Below are 25,781 nucleotides of genomic sequence, written 5' to 3' on the forward strand. Positions count from 1 at the left end.
AAGTACAGCAGAGTCGCTCAGGAAAGCGCGACACAGGAGAAAGAAAAAGTCCGTCTGGGCTTGGCATGGCAACGTGGCGCGCATTTATGGACGCGAGCCCCTGGTTCGGATATAAACGGCCGGCCGCCAGGGTTAGGCGTCGAACCGGTCTTCCTTTCCAATCCACCCTCACACCTTAAGGGAGCGTTTCACCTTCAGCCGAAGACAGTCTGCGGCAAGTACATTACACCGCTTCTGAGAAGGAGAAGCTTTTTTGGGAAAAGGGGGCACCCGGCTGCGCTAGCTTGCTGTCTGGCGGAGGGCTCTCCCTGGCGGCTGCGCTGTATGTGAACCGGTCAGTCCCGGCATGAAAGCGGCCGCCTTGTGAAGGTTCACTTTTCTGTCCGTTAGGAGGTGCTGCTCTCCTTGCGAGGTGTCAGGAGGAAGGGGGGGGCGAGTGGGACATATTTTTCTTTCCGTTCCGCCTTCTGTGGGTTCAGTCTGAGTGCTGCTAGAGCAGAGCTGAGAAAAAGGGCAGCCTTGAGAGGGCGGAGAAGAGCAGCCGTGGCCCAGGCCAGAGAGGCCCTGAGAGAAAAGGGTGCTTGCGGCTGTCCGTTGCTTTGCAGAGAGCCTGAGTGTTGGGGAAATGGAAAAGGGAAATGTGGAGGGAGAGTGTGCGCCCATAATGGAGTGTAAAGGAGGCGGTGGAGTAGAAGTGAATGAAGAGAAAGGGGAAAAAGGTGCTAGGGGTTGGGAGGAGCCAAGCAAGCAGGGATGCAGGGAGGAGGAGCAGCAGCCAGCTGCGTCAAGGCTAAGAGGGCTAGAGGAAGAGCATTCTCTGCCTACGGCCATACCACCCTGAATACGCCCGATCTCGTCTGATCTCGGAAGCTAAGCAGGGTCAGGCCTGGTTAGTACTTGGATGGGAGACTGCCTGGGAATACCAGGTGCTGTAGGCTTTTCTTTTTTTTTTTTTTAGTTTTTTTCCATTTTTCCTCACTCCTACTTTCCCGTGCAGGTATTGCCCCTCTCCCAGCCCTCATTCCATTTTTTTTTGCAAGGCCAGTAGGTGCAAAGGCAGGACTCGGCCTGGAAATAGACGCGCCTGCGCTTCTCCCCGAGGCCCCCAAGCCTTTTCCCACACGCTTTTCTCCCCAGCGCTCTCTCTCGGGCCCGCCTGCAAAAGAAGGCAACAAGCTTCCTTCACCGCCGTTCCCGAGTTAGGCGTCATGAGAAGATCGGCGTAACACTCTGGGAAAAGCATAAAACTTTCTCCGGCTTCCGGGCACTCTTAAGCGTCGGTCGAAGTACAGCAGAGTCGCTCAGGAAAGCGCGGCACAGGAGAAAGAAAAAGTCCGTCTGGGCTTGGCATGGCAACGTGGCGCTCATTTATGGACGCGAGCCCCTGGTTCGGATATAAACGGCCGTCCGCCAGGGTTAGGCGTCGAACCGGTCTTCCTTTCCAATCCACCCTCACACCTTAAGGGAGCGTTTCACCTTCAGCCGAAGACAGTCTGCGGCAAGTACATTACACCGCTTCTGAGAAGGAGAAGCTTTTGGGGGAAAAGGGGGCACCCGGCTGCGCTAGCTTGCTGTCTGGCGGAGGGCTCTCCCTGGCGGCTGCGCTGTATGTGAACCGGTCAGTCCCGGCATGAAAGCGGCCGCCTTGTGCAGGTTCACTTTTCTGTCCGTTAGGAGGTGCTGCTCTCCTTGCGAGGTGTCAGGAGGAAGGGGGGGGCGAGTGGGACATATTTTTCTTTCCGTTCCGCCTTCTGTGGGTTCAGTCTGAGTGCTGCTAGAGCAGAGCTGAGAAAAAGGGCAGCCTTGAGAGGGCGGAGAAGAGCAGCCGTGGCCCAGGCCAGAGAGGCCCTGAGAGAAAAGGGTGCTTGCGGCTGTCGGTTGCTTTGCAGAGAGCCTGAGTGTTGGGGAAATGGAAAAGGGAAATGTGGAGGGAGAGTGTGTGCCCATAATGGAGTGTAAAGGAGGCGGTGGAGTAGAAGTGAATGAAGAGAAAGGGGAAAAAGGTGCTAGGGGTTGGGAGGAGCCAAGCAAGCAGGGATGCAGGGAGGAGGAGCAGCAGCCAGCTGCGTCAAGGCTAAGAGGGCTAGAGGAAGAGGATTCTCTGCCTACGGCCATACCACCCTGAATACGCCCGATCTCGTCTGATCTCGGAAGCTAAGCAGGGTCAGGCCTGGTTAGTACTTGGATGGGAGACTGCCTGGGAATACCAGGTGCTGTAGGCTTTTCTTTTTTTTAGTTTTTTTCCATTTTTCCTCACTCCTTCTTTCCCGTGCAGGTATTGCCCCTCTCCCAGCCCTCATTCCATTTTTTTTTTGCAAGGCCAGTAGATGCAAAGGCAGGACTCGGCCTGGAAATAGACGCGCCTGCGCTTCTCCCCGAGGCCCCCAAGCCTTTTCCCACACGCTTTTCTCCCCAGCGCTCTCTCTCGGGCCCGCCTGCAAAAGAAGGCAACAAGCTTCCTTCACCGCCGCTCCCGAATTAGGCGTCGAGAGAAGAACGGCGTAACACTCTGGGAAAAGCATAAAACTTTCTCCGGCTTCCGGGCACTCTTAAGCGTCGGTCGAAGTACAGCAGAGTCGCTCAGGAAAGCGCGGCACAGGAGAAAGAAAAAGTCTGTCTGGGCTTGGCATGGCAACGTGGCGCGCATTTATGGACGCGAGCCCCTGGTTCGGATATAAACGGCCGGCCGTCAGGGTTAGGCGTCAAACCGGTCTTCCTTTCCAATCCACCCTCACACCTTAAGGGAGCGTTTCACCTTCAGCCGAAGACAGTCTGCGGCAAGCGCCCAGACGCAAAGGACCGGGGGCCAACACACCCGCAAGAATCGGGAAGGCCCTCGCTCCTCCATCCCTTGTGAAATGGAGCGGGGCAGAGAAAATCCGAGGGCCCGCGGGACAAGGGCAGGGCCGGACAGAGGACGAGGGTGTGTTATCACCCCTCCACCCAGTGGCGTACCTAGGGTATGTGGCACCCGGGGCCCATCATTTTTTGACACCCCCCCCCCCCCCCATGTAAAAAAAAATTTTTTTTTTTTTTTTTTTTGCAATAACCATGAAATGGAATAAATGGTCAGAATAGAAACAGGCAGTGAAAATTTTCTTTTATTGAACCTCATATATGTAACCATTATTCCAAACATAACATAACATAAATTATGTCTAAATTGTCATGACATTAGAAGTACATATGGAGTAGTTGCAGGTGATGCTTGGGACAGTTCTGATTGTGTTAGTTCGGTTTTATGTGTTTTTTGAATAGAAGGGTTTTTATTTCTTTTTGAAGGTTTTGCAGTCTGTGGTTGATATCAATTGGTTGTAGAGTTAGGGGTCGAGTGTTGCAGCTCGAATGGCTAGGAGGTTGTCGAACAGTTTTTTTCTTTTGACGTTTTTGGTTGGAGGGTGTGTGAATGGTGCACAAGTTCTCCTATGTCTGTTTGAAGTGGATTGAATTATTTAGCTGAAGAAATTAGTTACCCCCCATTCCACACACATTAATTCTCTTCCATTTTTGTTCCCATTATAAAAAACACTGATAAGTTCCCAGAAAAAAAATACATTAAAATAAGAAGTGAAAACAAAGGCCCCTACAGATGAGAACATAACATAAGAATAGCCTAACTGGGTCAGACCAATGGTCCATCATGCCCAGTAGCCCATTCTCATGGTAGCCAATCCAGGACACTAATACCTGGTCAAAACCCAAAGAGTAGCAACATTCCATGCTACCGATCCAGGGCAAGCAGACACTTCCCCCATGTCTTAATAACAGATTATGGACTTTTCCTCCAGGAATTTGTCCAAATCTTTCTTAAAACCAGCTACACTATCTGCTTTTACCATAACTTCTGGCCACTTCATTTTTAAGTTTAGATCTTTCCTTTCAAACAGAGACCTTGCTAGATGTCAAATACAGCACAAGGTAACTTCACATGGACTTAGCTGTGCAGGAAATGTGAATCTCCTCATACACCCACCATATAGTGCAAAAATGTGCAAAGGTCTGTTTTTTTCTTTCGATCACTACATAGCCTAATGCCACACAAGCAGCGCTGTTACAAACATATTCTGTAGGTCAATGCTAAGGATAACAAAGTTTCCTTCCTTGGACCAGAAGGAGATAAACCACTGGAAGAGATCCCAAAACAACACCCAAAGACCCACTCAGTGTGTGAATCAGTTGAGTGGAGTGGACTAACTGGGGGGTGGAAATGGGCCTGGAGTTTGCTCAGCAGAATTTCCCAGACCACCTCTTCCTCTCAACACATTGACACGCTGCCACCATCACCACTAGGAACACCTCACTGGGTAGGCCAGCTATGCTATAAACTTTATAAAACACATTATTATATTTTCTTATAAAGCACATATTTTAACTGACCTCTCTGACATCCTCAGCCTTTCCATTCACAAAAATAGAAGGAAGAAAAGTTCCCATTTCCTGCTGTCTCATGTCCCCGGCCTATACAATATTTTTTTTCTGCAGACCCTTCAAAAGTCTGACCAAATCCTCGTTTCACTTGCATTATAAAGTACTGAGGATGCCATCTCTCCCCAATCCCAGGTCCTAAAGTCTAAGACAGTAGCGCAAACTAATGCTGCCAGATACAGGAAAAAAAAATTTTGATTCGATTCAGCCCTATTGAATTGGTTTTTCAATTCGATTTTCCTGCCCAGTTGGGTGATTTTTTTCAAAACTCCTGGTGGGTTTTATAGCTTTTTCACCCCCTTTGGCTTCTCCTAACCACACTGGCGCTGTGGTGTAAATAAAATAAAGAAACAAAAAGGACTTTTCCTCTTTCTGTTAAATCCTAGCTCACGTTTGCAGTCCAACACCAGCTCTGGCAGGATACACATTTCAAATCTGACATGTTATAATCACAAAACAGAAAATAAAATTAATTTTTCTACCTTTTGTTGTCTGGTTATATTTCAAATTTTGTTGGTCCAAGGCTCTGGTTTTCTTCTGATAACTTGCTTGCCAGGGTCTCCTTCTTTCTGCATGCTAACCATCCATCTGCCAACTCTGTCCTCCCTTTCCATTTCCCTTCCCTTCCCAGGAAGTCTGGTATCTTTCCTTTTTTTTCATCTCCCTCCACAGATCCACCTTTTCTTAAATACCCTTTCATCCGGCATCTCTCCCTCCTTCCCCACCATCCCAGAGTCCACCATCTCTCCGTTTCTTTTCCTAATTACCCTCCTATCCAGTATCTCTATCCCTCCTCCACACCATCCCTTGTGTCCAATTTCTCTCCCTTTCTGTTCCTTCCCTCCCTAAATCCCATGGTCCATCATCTCTCTCCCTCTCCTCTATTTTCAGACCCATTATTTCTTCCCCCCCCAAAGTTTGGCATATGCATGTCTCTTTGAACACCCCCTTCCCTCTGTGTACTTCTAAATCATGGTCCCCCCCCAAAGGCCTGTCCCCCCTTAAAGGTCTGCCTGTCCCACCTTGAAGGCCTGCACCCCCCTTGAAGGCCTGTCCCTTCCCCTTGTAGGCCTGTCCCCCCCTTGAAGGCCTGCCTGCCTGTCCCCCCCTTGAAGGTCTGCACCCCCCGAAGGCCTGCACCCCCCGAAGGCCTGTCCCCCACTTGAAGGCCTGTCCCACCCCCTTGTAGCTTCTCCCCCCCCCTTGTAGGCCTGTCCCCCCTTGAAGGCCTGCCTGCCTGCCTTTCCCCCCTTGAAGGCCTGTCCCCCCTTGAAGGCCTGCACCCCCTTGAAGGCCTGCACCACCCCCCTCGAAGGCCTGCACTCCCTTGAAGGTCTGCACCCCCCCCCCCGAAGGCCTGTCCCCCACTTGAAGGCTTGTACCACCCCCTTGTAGCTTCTCCCCCCCTTGTAGGCCTGTCCCCCCCTTGAAGGCCTGCCTGCCTGCCTTTCCCCCCCTTGAAGGCCTGCACCCCCTTGAAGGACTGCACCCCCCCCGAAGGCCTGCACTCCCTTGAAGGTCTGCACCCCCCCGAAGGCCTGTCCCCCCCTTGAAGGCCTGTCCCACCCCCTTGTAGGCCTGTCCCCCCCTTGTAGGCCTGTCTCCCCTTTAAGGCCTGCCTGCCTGCCTTTCCCCCCCTTGAAGGCCTGTCTCCCCCTTGAAGGCCTGCACCCCCCCTTGAAGGCCTGTCCCCCTCCCTTGTAGGCCTGTCCCTCCCCTTGTAGGCCTGTCCCCCCCTTGTAGGCCTGTCCCCCCCTTGAAGGCCTGCCTGCCTTTCCCCCCCTTGAAGGCCTGTCTCCCCCTTGAAGGCCTGCACCCCCCTTGAAGGCCTGCACCCCCCCTTGAAGGCCTGTCCCCCCCCCTTGTAGGCCTGTCCCCCCCTTGTAGGCCTGTCCCCCCCTTGAAGGCCTGCCTGCCTTTCCCTTCTTGAAGGCCTGCACCCCCCCAAAGGCCTACACCCCCCCCCGAAGGCCTGCACCCCCCTGAAGGCCTGCCTGCCCCCCTTGAAGGCCTGCACCCCCCCCGAAGGCCTGTCCCCCCTTGAAGGCCTGCCTGCCTGCCTGTCACCTCCTCCCCCTTGAAAGCCTGCTTGCCTGCCCGCCCGCCCCACCCTGAAGGCCTGATGCCCCGACCCACCCCGAAGGACCGCTCGCCCCCCTGGCCTCCCCGCACCACCTATGAACAGCCGCAGCAGGATCGCGAAGTCAGCGTCAGCATCCCTGCGCTCCTTCCTGCGCCACGGTCCCGCCCCTCCTCTGACGTCAGAGGAGGGGCGGGATCGCGGCGCAGGAAGCAGCGCAGGGATGCTGACGCTGACTTCGCGATCCTGCTGCGGCTGTTCATAGGTGGTGCGGGGAGGCCAGGGGGGCGAGCGGTCCTTTGGGGTGGGTCGGGGCATCAGGCCTTCAGGGTGGGGCGGGATCGCGGCGCAGGAAGCAGCGCAGGGATGCTGACGCTGACTTCGCGATCCTGCTGCGGGCTGCTTCACAGATGGTGCAGGAAGGTCAGTGGGGCGAGCGGTCCTTCGGGGGTGGCGGGGGACTGAACGGCAAGGCCGGGAACACCCCCTTAGGGCTGGTACCCGGGGCGGCCCGCCCCCCCGCCCCCCCCCTAGGTACGCCACTGCCTCCACCCTCAAATTCTTTCCGTCTTTCACGCAAACACATGACATGATCGTGTTTATATCCGTGCATGGCGGTATACAAAAGAAATTATTATTATTATACTGTTCCGAGCTCGGGGAGGGAGAGCAACTAACTGACGTCGCCCATCCTTCTCAGTTTCCATATGTTAGGAGTGCATGAGTAGAAGGAAAGACAGAGCTTTGCACTATAGGGAATTATTGCTTAGCGGACCTCTGTCAATTCATTAGAGTCTGCCTCACACGCGCTGCTCAAGGGCGACATCTAACGGCTGTTCCCTGGCACTGACGGCGATCCGGGGCTGGCGTGATGGCGTGCTTCCGTGCTCGGGGCGGGGCTGCGGGAGGACAGCGCGTTGTCCGCTCTTCGTCCTCCTCCCACTCTTGTGCCTCCGTTCCCCGGCTCCGATTCTGATCATGCACCGGATGAAAGTAGTGCTCGGGCACCTCTCCGCCGGCCCAGGCCCGACGGGCAGCGGCTCGGCTCGGGCCGTCGGGTGCCGGGCTCCGATCTCCCGGGACGGTCCCGAGGACGTGGTCGTGGTGCACGGCCTGCGCACTGCCATCTGCAAAGCTCGGAGGGGAGGCTTCAAGGTACAGCCCCAGCCCCAGCCCCTGAGACCCACCGATCCCCCGCTCCCCCTTCCTTGGCGGCTCGAAGAAAACGTGTGCGGACACTTGGACGCATCTGGCAGCCTTTTCTTCGGGGTGATAGGGAAGCAATTGCCTTGGGCTAGATTGCAATGGCGATTGAGACACCGATTGGCACATTAAAGCCTGTAAAGTGTTGACCGACTCCTGAGGGAAGGCTTAGCACCCTGGGAGACAGACAGTGAGGGGGCTCTGTAGGGTGCTAGGTCTTCCACGTTCTCACCCGGAGAGATTTACCGGCCTGACTTTGTTTAGGTGTTTTGTAAATCTAGAACAGGGGTGCCCACACTTTTTGGGCCTGCGAGCTACTTTTAAAATGACCAAGTCAAAATGATCTACCAACAATAACTTTTTAAAAAAACACAAAGCACGCTGTACGCTGAGAAAATGTTAATTATCATTCCTATTCTGGGGTTTTTTCAAAGAGGTCAAGGCAGATGACTCTATGCACTGTCACCTCAGTAACAACCATACAAAAATAGACAAATATATCCCCCTCCCTTTTTACTAAACCACAATAGCAGTTTTTAGCGCAGGGAGCTGCGCTGAATGCCCAGTGCTGCTCTCGACGCTCATAGGCTCCCTGCGCTAAAAACCGCTATTGTGGTTTAGTAAAAGGGGGGGGCCATAGTGCAAAATATAGACAGCAGTTATAAATTCAGACACATTTTAATCACTAAATTGAAAATAAAATCATTTTTCCTACCTTTGTTGTCTGGTGATTTCATGAGTCTCTGGCTGCACTTTCTTCTGACTGCATCCAATCTTTCTTCCCTTCTTTCAGCCTGTATGCTTCCTCTCCTCCAGACTTTATTCCCTCCCCCAACTTTTTCTTCCTCTCTCCCTGCCCTTTCTTTCTCCCTGCCTCCCTTTCTTTTTTTCTCTCTTCATGCCCCCTTTCTTTTTTTCTGTTTCCCTTCTTTCCTTCTGTCTCCCTGCCTGCCCCCTTTCTTTCTTTCAACTTGCCCTCCACCAAGCCACTGCTGCCACCATCGGGGAACAGGCCCCCAAGCCGCCGCCGCAATCGGGTAACAGGCCCCAAAGCCGCTGCCGCCCCAAGCTCTCCCTGTTTCCCTGCGTTGGGCCGACCAACATTCCTCTCCCCGACGTCAATTCTGCCGTTGGAGAGGAAGTTCCGGCCCAGCCAGGCAGCGATTGGCTGGCCCGAACTTCCTCTCCGACAGCAGAATTGAAGTCGGGGAGAGGAAGGCTGATCAGCCCGGTAGATCACCAAGGCAAAGTGAGTCTATCACCGAGCTCCTTGATCGACTCACTTTGCCTTGGCGATATACCGGTCGATCGCGATCGACCTATTGGACACCCCTGCTTTAAAATATGCAGTGTCACCTCAGTAACAACTATACAAAAATAGACAAATATACCTCCTCCCCTTTTACTAAACCGCAATAGCGGTTTTTAGCATAGGGAGCTGCACTGAATGCCCTGTGCTGCTCCCAATGCTCATAGGCTCCTTGCACTAAAAAACGGTATCACGGTTTAGTAAAAGGAGGCCATAGTGCAAAATATAGACAGCAGATATAAATTCGGACATATATTGATCACTATATTTAAAATAAAATCATTTTTCCTACCTTTGCTGTCTGGTGATTTCATGAGTCTCTGGTTGCACTTCCTTCTTCTGACCTCATTCCATTACCCAACCAACATCTCTCTCTGTCTCTCTACGAGTCCAACTTTTTATTCCTCTCTCCCTGCCCCCTCCCCTTTCTTTCTTTCTCTCTCTCTGTCCCCCTTTATTTCTGTCTGTCGTTCTCCCTGCTTATAAGCCACTGCTGCCGATTTAAGCCTGGTTCCCCAACGCTGCAAAACCAGGCCCGTGCAAGCACCGGGCCCACAAGCCTTCCACCCCAATGTCAATTCTGACGTCGGAGAGGAAGTTCTGGGCCAGCCAATCGCTGCCTGGCTGGTCTGGAACTTCCTCTCCGACGTCAGAATTGACATGGTGGGGGGGAGGCTGTGGGCCCGGCGCTTGTATGCGCCTGGCCTGATGGGGTAGCAGGGAGAACAGAACACAAAGGCAACGTGAGTTTATTGTGATCGATCTTTTGGGCACTCCTGATCTAGAGTCTTCAACCCAAAATATACGTTGCCCTGGCTTCCGCCCTCCCAGGGACTGGGTAAAACGTGGATTTTAACTGCTAGCCTTTAAAAATCTGCTTATCTTGGTTTTAACACCGGTTTGACATTTCAGTTTATCTTTGATGGACCTGGGGACAAATTTTACCTTGTCCCTGCGGGAACTCATTTTTCCTTCCCAGTGAGTTTTTTCCTGTCCCTGCCCCATTCTTGCAAGCTCTGTCCTCATCTGCACAATCCTTGAACACTTTAAAATAATAAGTGTTCGAGGCTTCTGTGGTAAGACAGAGCTTACAGGAATGGTGCAAGGACGGTGATAAAACTCGCAAGAACGGGACGGGGAAAAATTTGTCCCCGTGTCATTCTCTACCTCTTAAAGAGGATTCCATGGACCTTGCGGATGTGTACCACATCGACCTTAAAAAGAAAGCATCTGTGGCATGGGGTCTGCAGGGTTCTTTGTTTTAACTTTCTCAGATCTCACGGATCCTACTCGCCCCATGTACGCTTATCCTTATCTAACTCCCTCCAGCGGGATCCATGAGGTCTTCAGGATTTAAATGAGAATCTGTAGAGTCAGCGAGATCTGTGAGAGTTAAAAAATTAGGGTCCCTTCGGAGCCTTTTTTAGTTCTGACTGAGGAGCCAATGTTTTAACTTCTACACTTGCTGATTTCTTTTCTCTTTGTGGTTGAGATTGGGAGGTGGTAAAACATGGACCCCACAGAGATCCTCATTTTATCTCCTGCAGCCTTCACAGATCCTGCTCACCCCCGACCGAGGTGAACAGTTTTCTAAGGGTGTGTGGTTAAGATCCACGTTTTACCCAGTCCAACATTAACCTATAAAGTGTTGCCCTACTCCTGAGCATTTTCATGAGAGAGGGCTTGGCAACCAGAAGACTGGCAGTGAGGGGGGCTCCATAGAGTGTTAGGTCTTCCACATTCTCAACCAGAGAGATTTACTAACCTGACTTTAAGTGTTTTGGAAGTCTAGAATCTTCAACCCAACAGGGTCTTTAACAGGGAACACCGGGATTGGCCTCCGCGTGTGCGGGTCGCCGGACAGGATGGACCTAGGGTCTGATCCGGTAAATGGCATTTCTTATGTTCTTATGTAAATCTATGTAGAGCCCTGGCTTCCACACACGCCCGCAGAAGGCTCTGGTCAGCTCTTCGGGATTGAGGGGTGGGGTGTTCACCTACCCCGCACCAGGGCCCACAAAAAGTTAAATTACTCAGTCTCTGTCACAGATTTCACTCACCCCACTTGAACTCCTTGCTGTCCCTTCTGATGAAACAACAGCTCAGTACAAGGTGTTAGTGAACCGAACTGGAACTTTATTTAATTTGATCGAAGAACAGCCTTTAATTATTTACAGTGAATTCAGCGTGAAGGCAGACTCTTTGGTTCTGTCAACAAACTTCCCCTTGTCGCTTCTAATTCACCCTGAGGTTTGTCTGTTAGTTAATCTGTCTGGGAGTCTCCCTCTGTCTCAGGGCTTTGGTGGGAGAAAAGAACAACCAAAAAGCCAGAATTGTGCTCTGCATCCCACTAGGAAAAAGAGGGAACCTCCTCCTCCTCCCATAGGTCTTGTGTAGGTCAGAATCAAAATTCAGTGACCACCAGAAAAATCTGCCACCACTGCTTTTACAGCAGAGGCATTTTTCAGTGTTGGGGGGGGGGGGAGGTCATACTCATCCTCCTCTGAAGGACCTCTGCCCTCAGAGGGCATCATCTTATGCACCCTCCTCTGTACACATGGAGTATATATAATACAGTACATGTCACATCAACACATTTCTTTCCAGTATACATCTTCACTAGTATCTCTGTTAACCATATTTGTACATTTTCTAAATTTCATTGTCACTTCCCATTTCACCTCTCCCAGGTTCCTTTCCCTTTAAGAAAACTTGAACCTTGTTCCCAATCTGCCACATCACATTTTTACTAATCCTCCCTCCAAAGAAACATTAACTCACTCCCTTTCTTGGGCACAACATGGCACCCTACCCCCATTCTTCCCTCAGTGAATTCCATGTTACCTCCCCCCATCCCTTTTGTAAGGCCTAGGTAACTTCCCAATCCACTCTCACAAGTGGATTCTAACCTAATGTAATCAACTTCAGTTTTCAATGTACCATGAACATTGTCATCAATCTGACATTAGCAAATACATTACATCACATTAGTGACTTTTATTCCGCCATTACCTTGTGGTTCTAGGCGGATTACAAAAGAGGTATTCTGGACAGATCCAGGAGAATTACAGGATTAGGAACAAATAACAGGGGCAAATTACAGGTTTGTTATTTACTATATTTTTTGCTCCATAAGATGCACTTTTTCTACCCCCAAAAAGGGGGTGGAAAGTAAGTGCGTCTTATGAAGCGAAGATACAAATTTAAGCCCGCTGCTGCCACCGCCGCATATTTTAACCCCCTCTCCCTGCTGCCACCGCATATTTTTGATCCCCCCCCCTGCCACCGCATATAAAAAAAAAAAAAAACCACCACTGCTACAAATTTAATCCTACCTACTCGCCGTCGTACCTGGTGGTCTAGCAAATTTCCCGGCCAGAAGCGCAGAGAGATCAGGAACAAATCCTCTGCGCTCCTGCCTGGGCCCGCATCGATCTCCAAATGGTGAAGGGGTAGTACATAAAGCCTAGGGCAGTGAAAACCTTTGAGCCCAGGTGGTACTTCTGAGGAGATGGGGATTATACATTGGAGGTGAGGAGTTAGATATATACTGAGCTTGGTGATCCTCACATGAACATTTATATATAAAAATTGAGTGCCGTTTGGATAAACTGTTTCCTCCCCTGCCATATTGTTCATCCCTTTGCCCAACCTTTTTATTTCTATTGTAATCCGTCGATTCCCTCTTTCCTCATGTTCTCAATTGTATTTTGCGTTTGTTTTATTTATTTGGTTTTTTTTTTTGTTTCCTACCCTATATAATTTTTTTACTTTGTTTATTTCAAATTCTAAATTTTAATTGTAAACCGCTTAGATTTATCTTTGGTTTTATATTTGCGGTATATTAAATACATTGAACTTATGTATTGGGATTTATTAACCACCTTTTTCATGAAGAGATTTACCCAGAACAGTTTACAACACATGGAATGGCAATCAGGTACTCTTGAAACATCATAAATATTTATTTATTTATAAAATTTCTATACCCTTTAAAACTAAGTGGTTTACATAAGTTACATACATAATATTAAAATAAACACATGATAAAACAAATACATAATAAAATAGACATATGATAAAATAATATCATAATTTGAAGACTAAAGATCATGGATAGTTCATCAATTTTACTAGAGATCAGTAGTCTCAAACTTGCGGCCTAGGGGGGCCACATGCGGCCCGGCCCGCCAGGTACTATTTTGAGGCCCTCAGTATGCTTATCATAATCAGAAAAGTAAAATGAAAGTTTGTTGATCATATCTCTTTAGCTATAAATGACAATATTATTATTAAGACTTAGCCAAAAGGAAAGATTTATAAACTATAAAGAGTTTTACCTCATGCAAAATTGTCATTTCTTTAATAAGACATTAACTATTTTTTCTGAGGCCCTCTGAGTGCCTACAAATCCAAAATGTGGCCCTGCAAAGGGTTTGAGTTTGAGACCACTGCTAGAGATAGCTAGAAAAAGGCATCTACAAATAACTGCGTCTTAAGAAGTTTTCTAAACCTGCCCTTTTCACAGCAATTTTGTATCTGACCCACCAAGGAGTTCCATAACTTAACTCCTGCACAACAGAAAGTCATTTTACCAGTCTCAACAAGTCTTGGATTCACAGACGTCTTCAGTAAAGCTAAATTCTCAGAACGCAAAGGTCTTTTTGGTGTATAGCTAAATATATTATTTTTAAACGATTCTGGGATGTTTCCATACAAGAATTGATTTCAAATCATCACTGCTTTATACTGTACTCTGAAGGCGACTGGAAGCCAATGCAATTTTTGGAGATGTGGTGAAATATGATCATATTTAGACAATCCCATTATAGAAACATAGAAATAGACGGCAGATAAGGGCCCACGGCCCATCTAGTCTGCCCACCTTAATGTCCCTCCCCTACCTTTGCCCTGTGAATAGATCCCATGTGCCGATCCCATTTGGCCTTAAAATCAGGCACGCTGCTGGCCTCAATCACCTGTAGTGGAAGACTATTCCAGCGATCAACCACTCTTTCAGTGAAAAAGAATTTCCTGGTGTCACCTCGTAGTTTCCCGCCCCTGATTTTCAACGGATGCCCTCTTGTTGTCGTGGGACCCTTGAAAAAGAAGATATCTTCCTCCGCCTCGATGCGGCCCGTAAGATACTTGAACGTCTCGATCATGTCCCCCCTCTCTCTGCGCTCCTCGAGCGAGTATAGCTGTAATTTGTCAAGCCGTTTTTCGTATGGTAGATCCTTGAGTCCCGAGACCATCCGGGTGGCCATTCTTTGCACCGACTCCAGTCTCAGCACATCCTTGCGATAATGCGGCCTCCAGAATTGCACACAGTATTCCAGGTGGGGCCTCACCATGGATCTATACAATGGCATAATGACTTCCGCCTTACGACTGACGAAACCCCTTCGTATGCAGCCCATGATTTGTCTTGCCTTGGACGAAGCCTGCTCCACTTGATTGGCAGACTTCATGTCCTCACTGACGATTACCCCCAAGTCTCGTTCTGCTACCGTTTTTGCTAGGATCTCGCCATTAAGGGTATAAGACTTGCATGGATTCTGGCTGCCCAGGTGCATAACTTTGCATTTTTTGGCATTGAAGTTGAGTTGCCATGTCCTAGACCATTGCTCCAGTAGGAGTAGGTCGTGCATCATGTTGTCGGGCACTGAATCTTCATCTGTTGTGCATTTGCCCACTACATTACTCAGTTTGGCGTCATCGGCGAATAATGTTATTTTACCTCGAAACCCTTCTGCCAAGTCTCTTATAAAGATGTTGAATAGGATTGGGCCCAAGACTGAGCCCTGTGGTACTCCACTAATCACCTCCGTCATTTCGGAGGGGGTGCCGTTCACCACCACCCTTTGGAGCCTACCTCCAAGCCAGCTCCCAACCCATTTCGTCAATGTGTTACCTAATCCTATAGAACTCATCTTGCTCAGTAACCTGCGGTGTGGTACGCTATCGAATGCTTTGCTAAAGTCCAGGTACACGATGTCCAGGGACTCCCCTATATCCAGCTTCCCCATTACCCAGTCAAAGAAGCTGATCAGGTTGGATTGGCAGGATCTCCCCTTAGTAAATCTATGCTGCTGCGTTTTGTATAACCTGCAATGCTCTGCATCTTGCTTTTGTTATTCCACGGTACAGGGCATTGCAGTAATCAAGTCTAGACAAAACATAGCCTGAACAACAGTTCGAAAATCATATGGCGCTAACATTGGTTTTAATCGGTATAACAAATGCATTTGTGCGAAACATACTTGTACGGTCTTGGTTACTTTCAGCTTCATCGTTAGGCCAGAATCAAGCCTTACACCTAAAATATGTTCTTTACTATAGCTTAATTGTGCTCTGTGGTGAGGATATGTGGTCAACTAACACAAGTGGAGCTCAAAATCTGTAGTACCTGAAGTATTAAAAAGGGATCCGGGGAGATCCGGAAATTACAGACCAGCAAGACTGACTTTAGTGCTGGGCAAAATAGTGGAAACAATTGTAAAAAATAAAATTGTTGAACACGTAGACAAACGTGATTTAATGGGACAGAGTCAGTATGGGTTCAGTCAAGGAAGATCTTGCCTCATCAATTTGACTGACTTCTTTGAAGGAGTGAATAAACATGGATGAAGTTTCAAGTTTAATAAAAAAAAAAAATTTTGATTAATCGCCTATCATGGATTCTAGGCGATATACAATATAAAATGGGGCATACAAATTTAAATTAAAAAAACATAAACAAATTAGATGAACAAAGATGGACATACAAGTAAACAAGAAAATAGAACATAAAGGGGGAAGGTCATGAGGGAGGGGGAATAGTTTCTTCATGGCTGCCATTTACGTGTTTGTGAGCCGGTTGATATAGTGTATCCAGAAAACTTTTGACAAAGTTCCTCATGAGAGGCTCCTAAGAAAATTAAAGACTCATGGGATAAGAGGCAATATTCGGTTGTGGATTATAAATTGGCTATTGGATAGAAAACAGAGGGTAGGGTTAAATGGCCATTTTTTCCTCAATGGAGGAGGGTAAATAGTGGAGTGCCGCAGGGATCTGTAAGTTTCAAGTTTATTAGATTTTAATATACCGACCATCAAACAAATATCTGGCCGGTTTACATTAAATATAAAAAAATTTAAAAAAAAGAAAGAAATTGAGATAATAAATATTAGAAGTGCATATAGTGAACATTAAAGACATTAGAACCTAACGGATGTAGTGGTATATAAGAAATAAATTACATTACATTACATTACATTAACATGACAAACTAGACAGTGAGGATAAAAGGGAATGGGAGGGTAAAGTTACAATGAAGAGAGAAAAGGGAGAAAGGGGAATTTGGAAAAAAACATATTGGGTGGGGAAGGTTCTTTAAGAAAAAAATAGGGTTAAAAAAAAAAAAGAGGTAGAAAGTAATGTGAATGAAATAAGAGAGGGGAGTAGGGTCTAAGCAGAAAAGAATGCATCGCAAAATAAAAAAGTCTTCAGGCTTTTCTTAAATTTGTCTAGATTTTGTTCATCTCGAAGAGGTTGTGGTAGAGAATTCCACAAAGTTGGGGCAGATACAGCAAAATTTATTTTTCGTGTATAATAGAACTCTTTTATGGAGGGAATTAATAGGAGTTTTTGATTTGTTGATCTCAAAGTTCAAGGAGAACATTGAGGAATGAGGAGTTTATGAAGGTATGATGGCTGATGAGAAGATTTTATTTTGAAGGTCAAGAGGATGATTTTATAAGTGATTCGATGAGCAACAGGAAGCCAGTGTGCATCTTTCAGAACCGGAGTAACATGATCATATTTACCTAGTTTATAGATGAGTTTTATAGCAGTGTTTTGTATTAATTGAAGGCGTCGGATTTCTTTTTGGGGAAGACCATTGAGAAGGGAATTACAGTAATCTAAGTGGGAAATAATCAAAGAATGAACCAGAATTTTGATTGATTCGGTCTCCAAGATTGAAGTTAATGAGCGAATAATGCGAAGTTTGTAGAAACAGGTTTTTACAACTGAACTAATATGGTAGTGGAATGATAGGTCTTTATCAATGATAACTCCTAAAAGTTATCATTGATAAAGACTGGTGCTAGTTAACTTGTTTATAAATGATCTGGAAATTGGAACAAGTGAGGTGATTAAATTTGCAGATGACACTAAACTGTTCAAAGTTGTTAAAACACAGGCAGACTCTAAATAATTGCAGGCAGACCTTAGGAAATTGGAAGACTGGGCGTTCAAATGGCAGATGAAATTTAATGAGAACAAATGCAAATTGATGCACATTAGGAAGAATAACCCAAATCATAGATACTAGATGTTAGGGTGTTATTGTAAACAATATGCTAAAACCTCCTGCCCAATGTGCGTCAGCGGCCAAAAAAGCAAACAAGATACTAGGAATTATTTAAAAAGGGTTGGTAAACAAGAATGCTATAATGTCTCTGTATCGCTCCATGGTGTGACATCACCTTGAGTATTGCATTCAATTCTGGTTGTCTTATCTCAAAAAAATATAAATAAAAAATCGGCTAAAGGGTCCTCATCCCTTGAAGGAAATGTAAAGGCTCAAAACTTAAATAATGAACATCGGTATGAGCCTTTATAAATGGACGAGGGACTATAGGCTCGGGCAGTGCCTCATGGATGTCTAGCACCGGACTTAATGAGGGTTGCCCCATACATCATATAGTCCATCTCAAAAAAGACATAGCGGAATTAGAAAAGGTTCAAAGAAGAGCGACCAAGATCATAAAGGGGATGGAACTCCTCTCATATGAGGAAAGACTAAGGAAGTTAGGGTTCTTCAGCTTGAAAAAGAGATGGCTGAGGGGAGATATGATTGACGTCTACAAAATCCTGAGTGGTGTAGAACGGGATCGATTTTTTTACTCTATCAAAAATTACATAGTCTAGGGGACACTCGATGAAGTTGCAGGGAGATACTTTTAAAACCAATGGGAGGAATTATTTTTTCACTGAGAGAATAGTTAAGCTCTGGAATGCATTGCCAGAAGATGTAGTAAGAGCGATTAATGTAGCTGGATTTATAAAAGGCTTGGACAAGTTCCTGGAGGAAAAGTCCATAGTCTGCTATTGAGACATTCATGGGGGGAAGCCATTGTTTGCCCTGGATCAGTAGGATGGAATGTTTCTACTTTTTGGGTTTTTGCCACCTGGATTGGCCACTGTGAAGATGGGATACTGGGCTAGATGAACCATTGGTCTGACCTAGTAAGGCTATTCTTATATTCTTAAAAGAGGTGTGAGGTAGAGGATGCTGTCTCAGCATCCTGAGGTTGTGAGTTTGATTCCCACTGCATTTGCATGTGACTCTGGGCAAGTCACTTCATAGTTCATTGTTCCAGGAACAAAATAAATAACCTTTTTTAAAGTAGGTATACTGCTCTCATTGCGTAAACTACAAAGAAAAGGCAGTATTTCAAAGCCCATCCTTTTTACAAATCTGTGGAAGAAAAGTCCATAAAATTATTAGCCAGCTTTTGTTTTTAACATCTATTTTATAGGGTCTGCTGTATCTTTGTGACCCAGACTGCTGAGAGTTGGAAAGGATGCTTGATCTGACTCGATCTGGCTTAAGTTACATTCACATGGCTTGTTTCACTTTGTATTTGCAGATCTTTCATTCTTGCTGGGTTCCTTGATTCTTTATGTGGTGGAGGCAAATAGTGGGTCTGAATTCAAGAAAACGTGGGACAGGCACCTGGGATCTCTTAGGGAGAGGAGGAGGTAGTGGATTTTGTTGATGGGCAGACTGGATGGGTCATTTGGCCTTTATCTGTCCTCAGGTTTCTATGCAAATTGAGTAAGTGCACTGCATGCTGAATATTCTGCTTTTTGATTTTCAGGACACCACACCCGATGAGCTTCTCTCAGCTGTGATGGTGCCAGTACTTCGAGATGTCAACCTGAGTCCAGACAAGCTGGGAGATATCTGTGTAGGTGAGTGTGTGTGAGGGGTCTACAATCAGGGGGTGGGTTGAGTCCTGGCTCTGCCAGAGAATGTGTAATGTCTCAGGTAGGTTTTTTCCTTTTCCCATCCTAGCTGCAAGGCCATTATTACAGTGGGAAGGTTCAGACATTGTCTGCTTGCATTCTTCTTATGTGACCATTACAAAGCACATAGAAATCCTGTTTGGGTGATGAACAGATTATAAATCTAAGTTGTTCACCAGCTGTTTTTCAATTCATAATAAGCATGTTTTCCGTTTGTTAAATTCCTGCCTTTTAGTCCTTCAGTGCTCAAAATAGCAGAAAGTTAGACTACTAGTTAAAACCACAGGCTCGCAGAGAGGCAGGGCGGCAGAGAGCAGGGAGATTTCAAGGATTTCAGGGCGGCAGAGAGCAGGAGAGTCGGCAAGGACAGTAGCAACTGGTCCTGAGCAGTCGCTTCATTTAGGATTGGCAAACCCAATCGGTGTTCCTTCGATTTAGTGAATCGATGGCTTCCTACTTATGCAAGGCATTTCCCCTCATTTGCATGTGCGGATTGGATCGCAGATTGATCACACAGCTGTTTAGTGAATCGGGTCGGGAAACGATCGCAAAACCATCGGTACATGATCGGTAAGTTTAGTGAATCTAGCCCTTGGTCCCATTTTTCCTCTTTTTCTGCACGTATAAATAAGATTGACAAATGTGAAAACTGCTCCATTGAGCCACGTGGCCTATATATATGCCCATGCTCCGAGTACTTGTGGAGACAAAAGAAAAGAGGCGTCCTGTGAGTGGAGAGTGTTAAAGGAATATCTATGTTGACTCTTTTATACCCCGCAGATGCTATTTCCAGAACATGTGAAGTACAGTGATACCTTGGAATCCGAACTTAGTATGTTCCAGAACCCCATTCGAGTTCCAAAGCGTTCAAGTTCCAAGACAATTTTTCCCATTGAAAATAATCTGGAACCAGGGACATTGGATCATCTACTTTATTACTGTCCCTGTATTAAGTTATTTTGGAATTCAATTTGAACTCAAGTAAATTCTCTATTGGAAAACCATGTTGCGCTTTCTTATGATACGGTTTTATTTGGAATGGTTATGAGAAAAAAGAGTCAAATATCATCACACAACAATAAACTTTTATTAATTATGACACAGGTTGCCATTCAACATATTACCAATAACTGGAAAAATTACAAAAATCTTAATTACACATTCTGATGGAATTCGTTATGTCATATTTTTAAGATGGAAAGGCATTAGCGTTGCAAAAAGGAAATTATAATAACTTTGTAAAGATTTGGGGGCCATTGGAAAAGTATTGTAATGAATAGGCATCATTTTTCTTCCTTTTTTAGATTTATTATATGCACACTCAGGGGGAGGGAGGATTTAGGGAGGAAATTTTATAATTATGTTTATAATAATTGTATAATATATTTTATATAGAATAACTGATGAAGGGTGGGTGGGTAGGGTTTATATCATTAATGGTCTATTATATTTTATGTGTTAGATTTTAAAGTGCTATATTGTAATCAATTTATGATATATTTATGTGCACTTGTTGTTTGATTTTAAAATGAATAAAGAATTGGAAAAAAAAGAAAAGAAAATAATAGAAACTGGATTAATCCGTTCCTGGGTCCCACAAACTCAAATATTAATAGTAAATACACTGGATTTTAAGGTAAAATATTAACAAATATTCCAAAGCAGCATTCAGATTCTGGGGCACAAACGCACATATACAATGTGCAGGGTGTTCGGATGCCAAAGCTGAGTTCAGATTCCAAGACAAAATTTATTACAAAAAAAAGTTTGGATTCTAAGTCGTTCGAGTTCTGGGGTGTTTGGATTCCTTTCTTCAACGTACCTTACCTCAGCACACCTGAGCCTGCCAGCCAGTTCTGCCGTTCACTGCAGATACGTTAATACCCATTCGTGACTCTTATGATTTATTTTCTTAGATTCTGCAAAGCATGCGTGCTTAGTCACGTTCACTATACGTTGAAAGTTATTGATTCTGTAGCTTTGTGTTTTGATCCTGTAGCATGTTATTGACTCCGTAATGTATTTATCTCTGTTCCTGAAAACTTTGGGCTCATTTTACTAAGGTGCGCTAGCGTTTTTAGCGCACGCAGGAAATTACCGCGTGCTATGCTTCTAGAACTAACGCCATCTCAGTGCTGGCGTTAAAGTCTAGCGCACGCGACAATGTAGCGCACGCTATTCTGCGCTTTAATGCCCTAATGCGGCTTGGTGAAAGGAGCCCTTTGTGTATAACCCGTTCTGGGAAGACGGGCTATAAAAATGAATGAATAAATAAATAGTTTTTGGGTTTTTTTTTACTGATTGTGAATATTAGGGGAAATTGTATGGGACTGTATCAGTGTCGACAGGGAGGGCTAAACATCCTCTGTGCATCTTAAATTGGAGCTAGAAACAAAATGAAATTATTTTCTATGGATTCATTTTCATCACTTCATAGCCCATTACCGATGTGCAAGAGTGCCCAACCTTGTTCACAGTGCTGTGATTTTAAGGGGATTATAACATGCCAAGTCAGATTTGCTGTTTGTCTGCAGCAGCTCTATCGAAATACCTAGGTAACGAATCAGGACAATAGCCCCCTTCGTAATCCCCCCAAATCTGATCTTGTAAACTGTCAACCCCTAATCAATAACTATGAATGCTCCAATCAATTTACGGAATTTTTCTAATTCATTGCAAACCGCATGGAACTTCACGGTCCTGCAGTATATAAACTGTTGTTACTATTACTAATGCTGTTACTATCAGATGTACACTGCTATACTCTGTAAATCGCTGCCTGCGCAGTTTCTCTTTATTGTGAACCGCCTAGAAGTCGCAAGATTGTTGGCGGTATATAAGAATAAAGTTATTATTATTATTATTATGTCACCTGTAGGGGTGTTTCCTTATTCACACCTGAAGGTTAGGCCTCTCTGACATCATCAAGCCTGAACCATTGTTGCAAGAAATCATTCCAGCCTGAACCTAGCAAGAAGAGAAAGAAGAACACATCTTTGCTGTTTCTGCCTGATGCATTCTGGGTATGTACCAGAATTGTATTCTAGTCAAGGACATCCAGCTATGCCTCCATGCTTAGCCTGTGTAAATCTTGGGGGAGGAATTGCTCCTGTGCTGGTCTTATCTAACGAAGGCGCCTCTGTCTCAGTCTGTACGAGACTCTATACAGAAAGGCTATTCATCTAAGTTATATTTCTGGATTGGTCCGGGGTGGTCATCTGACGAGATCCAAGTGAAAACATGCTAATTATAATTAGTCTGTGCCAGGATGTGAGTGAACTCGCATCTTATCATAGGTTACTCTGCATCTTATAATAATTAAGACCTGAACAGTTACCTCTTGTGACTCTCTGCCTGAGAGAGTGAAACTGGACTTTTATACCTCTAGATTCCATCACATCAAGGAAACCTTTACTGCCAACCTAAGTTACAGCTTCTCCAGTGGCTGACAAACTCTTGTTCCAATACCAAAAGAATTCTTATCTTCAGTGCCGAGTAGAAGACGTCTTCCCTTTCACTTGATTTTGTGCTAAAGCCTAATTGGATGGTGAGAATACGGAATTCTATTATCTTAACAGCTGGGGTTAGATAAATGAATCCTATTGTGGTTCAGGATAAGGAGAAGTGAAGCTATTCTTGGTGATAAGCAATATATTTAGTTTGCTGCTAATCAGGAATTATTATAAGGAATTATTTAGAGTGTAAGAATTAGTTTATCTCATTTATCTAGCAAGTGTTGTGTGATAATTATGTACTGAGTTTCATATATGTATTCGGATATTTTGTGAACAATATTTAGTTATTGCTGCTGGCTTTTGAATTATATTTTTCTATTTTCATAATAAAATTATTTCTCATTAGCCTGGGTCTGGTGTCGTGTAAGTAGGCAAAGATAGCTGAACCTGGATGAGATATTATGGTCTTCCCTAGAAAACTAACAGGCACATATTTGTTTATGTAACTGATTAGTGGACCATAAATCTTTCTACACACCTGCTACTGTGCCCCTGGGACCGCTGAGGTACAGGCCATAGTTTATTTTCTGTTTTAAATCAAAGTAGCATATTTCTGCCAGAGTTGCAGGCTGTACTGTTCCGTGTCAAGATTATCCCTCGTGGCAACTATTAACTAGAACAAGTTCACTGTAGCAGTGGATGCTGATTCTTGGGTTGTGGCAGACTTCCAGGTAGGGCACAGGAGAGGATGACTGGTGATTCAGCACAGCTAGGAGCATATTGGGAAGAGGCGATTTCAAATTGCTAAAATTTAGCTCTGAAAATGCAGGGAGATTCAGATTTATAGCACACACAGGAAACTGTTACGAGGAAACAGTGTGAATGAGGAGTGAATTTATGATATTTTTGAAATACAATACATGTCTTTAATTGTGTTAGTGTTTTTTAGAGAGAGTCTAAAAAGTGAGCATTGAAGGGGATGTTTGATTGTCTTCTAACAGACCTCCCTCCTCTCCATCTGCTCTGAAAGCTTTGACCAAAATTTCTCCTCTTTAAAAGATATAGGAAGAATTTTTTCCCAAGCTGGTGGTGAAGACTAAGAGGGGCATAATAAAAAAAAAAAAAAGCCATTGAAGTCCCCTTTTGGTCCAAGGGCCCTAGGCACCCAAAGTAGGCAGCAGGGAAATGTCCATTCTCGAAAAAAAACATCCAAAATGTACGTTCAGGAGTTTAATCGCCCAGACCGCCACTACGTCTACCTTTAAGTCCTGTGCTAGGAAAAAAAAAGTTGCCCAAGTCCCAAACACCCAAAACAAGACCTTTTAAGCATGGGAGGGATCAGTCCTTTGCCTAAAACCACAATTCTCTAACCGTCTGTCATAAGCGCCGGTTAGAGAATCGTGGAACCGTCCCCCTTCCCCCGCAACAATTATGGCAGGAGGGATTCCCAGTCCCTCATGCCTAAACCTGCGAACCCCCCCCAATCTTCGCCAGCAGGAGAGATGCCCAATCTCTCCTGCTGGCACCCGTGAACCTGCCATCAGCTCAGCTGCCCGATCCGGAACTTATACCTGTTTTGACTTGGTCTAAGTCAAAATGTATAAGTTCCGTCCAGGCAATGTGTCAGACTTTCCAATTATGACTGCCGGACGACTAAGTCTATAACTGAAAGTAGAAAAAAAGGGGCTAATCAGATGATGCAAAGTAAAACCTTAAAATATAAATTCTATAAACAAGTTTTAAATGTTATAATGACTAAGTTATTTTCAATAAATATTTACTAAATGTATCTATTGGTATTCTCTTTTCCTGAGCAGTTTTAACATGTGGTGGGCATATTATCTTATACAGACTCAATCTTTAGAACTTTTTATGATATATCTAATATAATAAAATGCTAGGCCGCGCATGCGCACTCAAAAGTCGTGTTCCCTGATCCGTCGCGGAAACACGTGTGCGCATGCGCGGCCCCGGCTGTGGCGGCGGCGGCTTTCAAATTAAAAAAAAAAAGTTACACAGCTGCAGCGGCCTTCCTCACCCCCGGCTCCTCTCTCGAACTGCACCAGGATCGAGAGAGGAGCTGCGGCGGCGGCTTTTAAATTTTAAAAAAAAAAAACGGCCCGCTGAGAGGGAAGCGGCGCTGGCACTGCCACCAGCTCAGCGATGACATGTAAAAATCGAACCGATATCGGAAGACGTCTCTGCCAGGGCTAACAGCAGCAGCCCCCGAAGCTCCTCAGCAGCCTGTCCCGCCCCCTTGAGAAGGGCTCCCGCAGTGTCCGGAAGCGCTGCTGCTGGTGGCGCTGCTCCCGCTGCTCTGCCCTTGAGCAACGCGCCGGAGCTGAACACCATGGCAGCGGCTGACAGGAGGAGACAGAAGGGAGATGCTTGGTTGATGGGAAATACAGAGAAGGGAGATGCTGGACTGTTGGGGGGATAGAGAAAGGGGAGGAAAGGAAGGGAGGCCTACTGCTGGACAAGGGGAGCACGAAGAGGTGCTGTTGGAAAGGGGGAGGGGAAAAGAAAGGGAGGCCTACTGGTGGACAGGGAGAGCAGGAAGAGGTGCTGATGGACAGGGGAGGAAAAAGGAAGGGAGGCCTACTGCTGGACAAGGGGAGCACGAAGAGGTGCTGTTGGAAAGGGGGAGGGGAAAAGAAAGGGAGGCCTACTGCTGGACAGGGAGAGCAGGAAGAGATGCTGATGGACAGGGGGGGAAGGGGGTGGTGGTGGACACAGGGGAGGTAAAAGGAAGGGAGAATGGACAGGGGGAACACACAAGGGGTGTGAAGGGCCAAAAGAAAGAAAGACAGAAATACAGAAAGTGGCTAAGGAGACAGAGAGAGAAAGAAATAAAGACAGACACACACACACACATATTCTAGCACCCGTTAATGTAAGGGGATATAAAGCTAGTATATATATATATATATATATATATATATATATATATATATATATATATATATATATATAGTCATTTCAAGTTCCTGTCTTGTATATATTTTTTAATCATCTATGCCCTCCACTTCCTACCCCTTTCCTGTCTGATCTTTATTTATGACCATTAAGTTTATTGCCCACAGAATAAATAACTATAAATATCTTCTATCAAAAATATTATTATAAAGGTGATGAGATGAATTTTCTTAATCTAATTGAAAGGCACCTCTTATCTCAAATTTATGGTGGATCCAGCCACCATCAGCGTTGACAATCAGAAACTCCCGACACCCTGTCTGTATTAGGACGTTTCAACCCAAAACAGGTCTTCTTCGGGGGATAATGGACATA

At 45.7% G+C, this 25,781-nt stretch overlaps 1 protein-coding gene and 2 non-coding genes across 3 annotated transcripts in view; all 3 read left to right on the forward strand.

Annotated features, from left to right (window-relative positions):
- The first annotated feature begins 819 nt into the window (after nucleotides 1-819).
- On the forward strand, nucleotides 820-938 carry LOC117356063. Its single transcript, XR_004538530.1, has one exon. It is a non-coding gene; the product is annotated as a 5S ribosomal RNA (ribosomal RNA).
- Nucleotides 939-2,103: 1,165 nt separating this feature from the next.
- LOC117356064 lies at nucleotides 2,104-2,222 on the forward strand. The gene has a single exon (XR_004538531.1). It is a non-coding gene; the product is annotated as a 5S ribosomal RNA (ribosomal RNA).
- A 5,171-nt stretch (nucleotides 2,223-7,393) lies between these two features.
- The window catches only part of ACAA1 (acetyl-CoA acyltransferase 1), a 64,296-nt gene continuing 45,908 nt past the window's right edge, over nucleotides 7,394-25,781 (forward strand). Inside the window, exons 1-2 of the mRNA XM_033931736.1 lie at nucleotides 7,394-7,660; nucleotides 18,888-18,981. Coding sequence (XP_033787627.1) covers nucleotides 7,484-7,660; nucleotides 18,888-18,981 — 271 coding nt within the window. The 5' untranslated portion in view covers nucleotides 7,394-7,483. The remainder of the gene's footprint in view (nucleotides 7,661-18,887; nucleotides 18,982-25,781) is intronic.

The sequence above is a fragment of the Geotrypetes seraphini genome, chromosome 2, assembly GCF_902459505.1.
Source record: "Geotrypetes seraphini chromosome 2, aGeoSer1.1, whole genome shotgun sequence".
Classification (NCBI taxonomy): domain Eukaryota; kingdom Metazoa; phylum Chordata; class Amphibia; order Gymnophiona; family Dermophiidae; genus Geotrypetes; species Geotrypetes seraphini.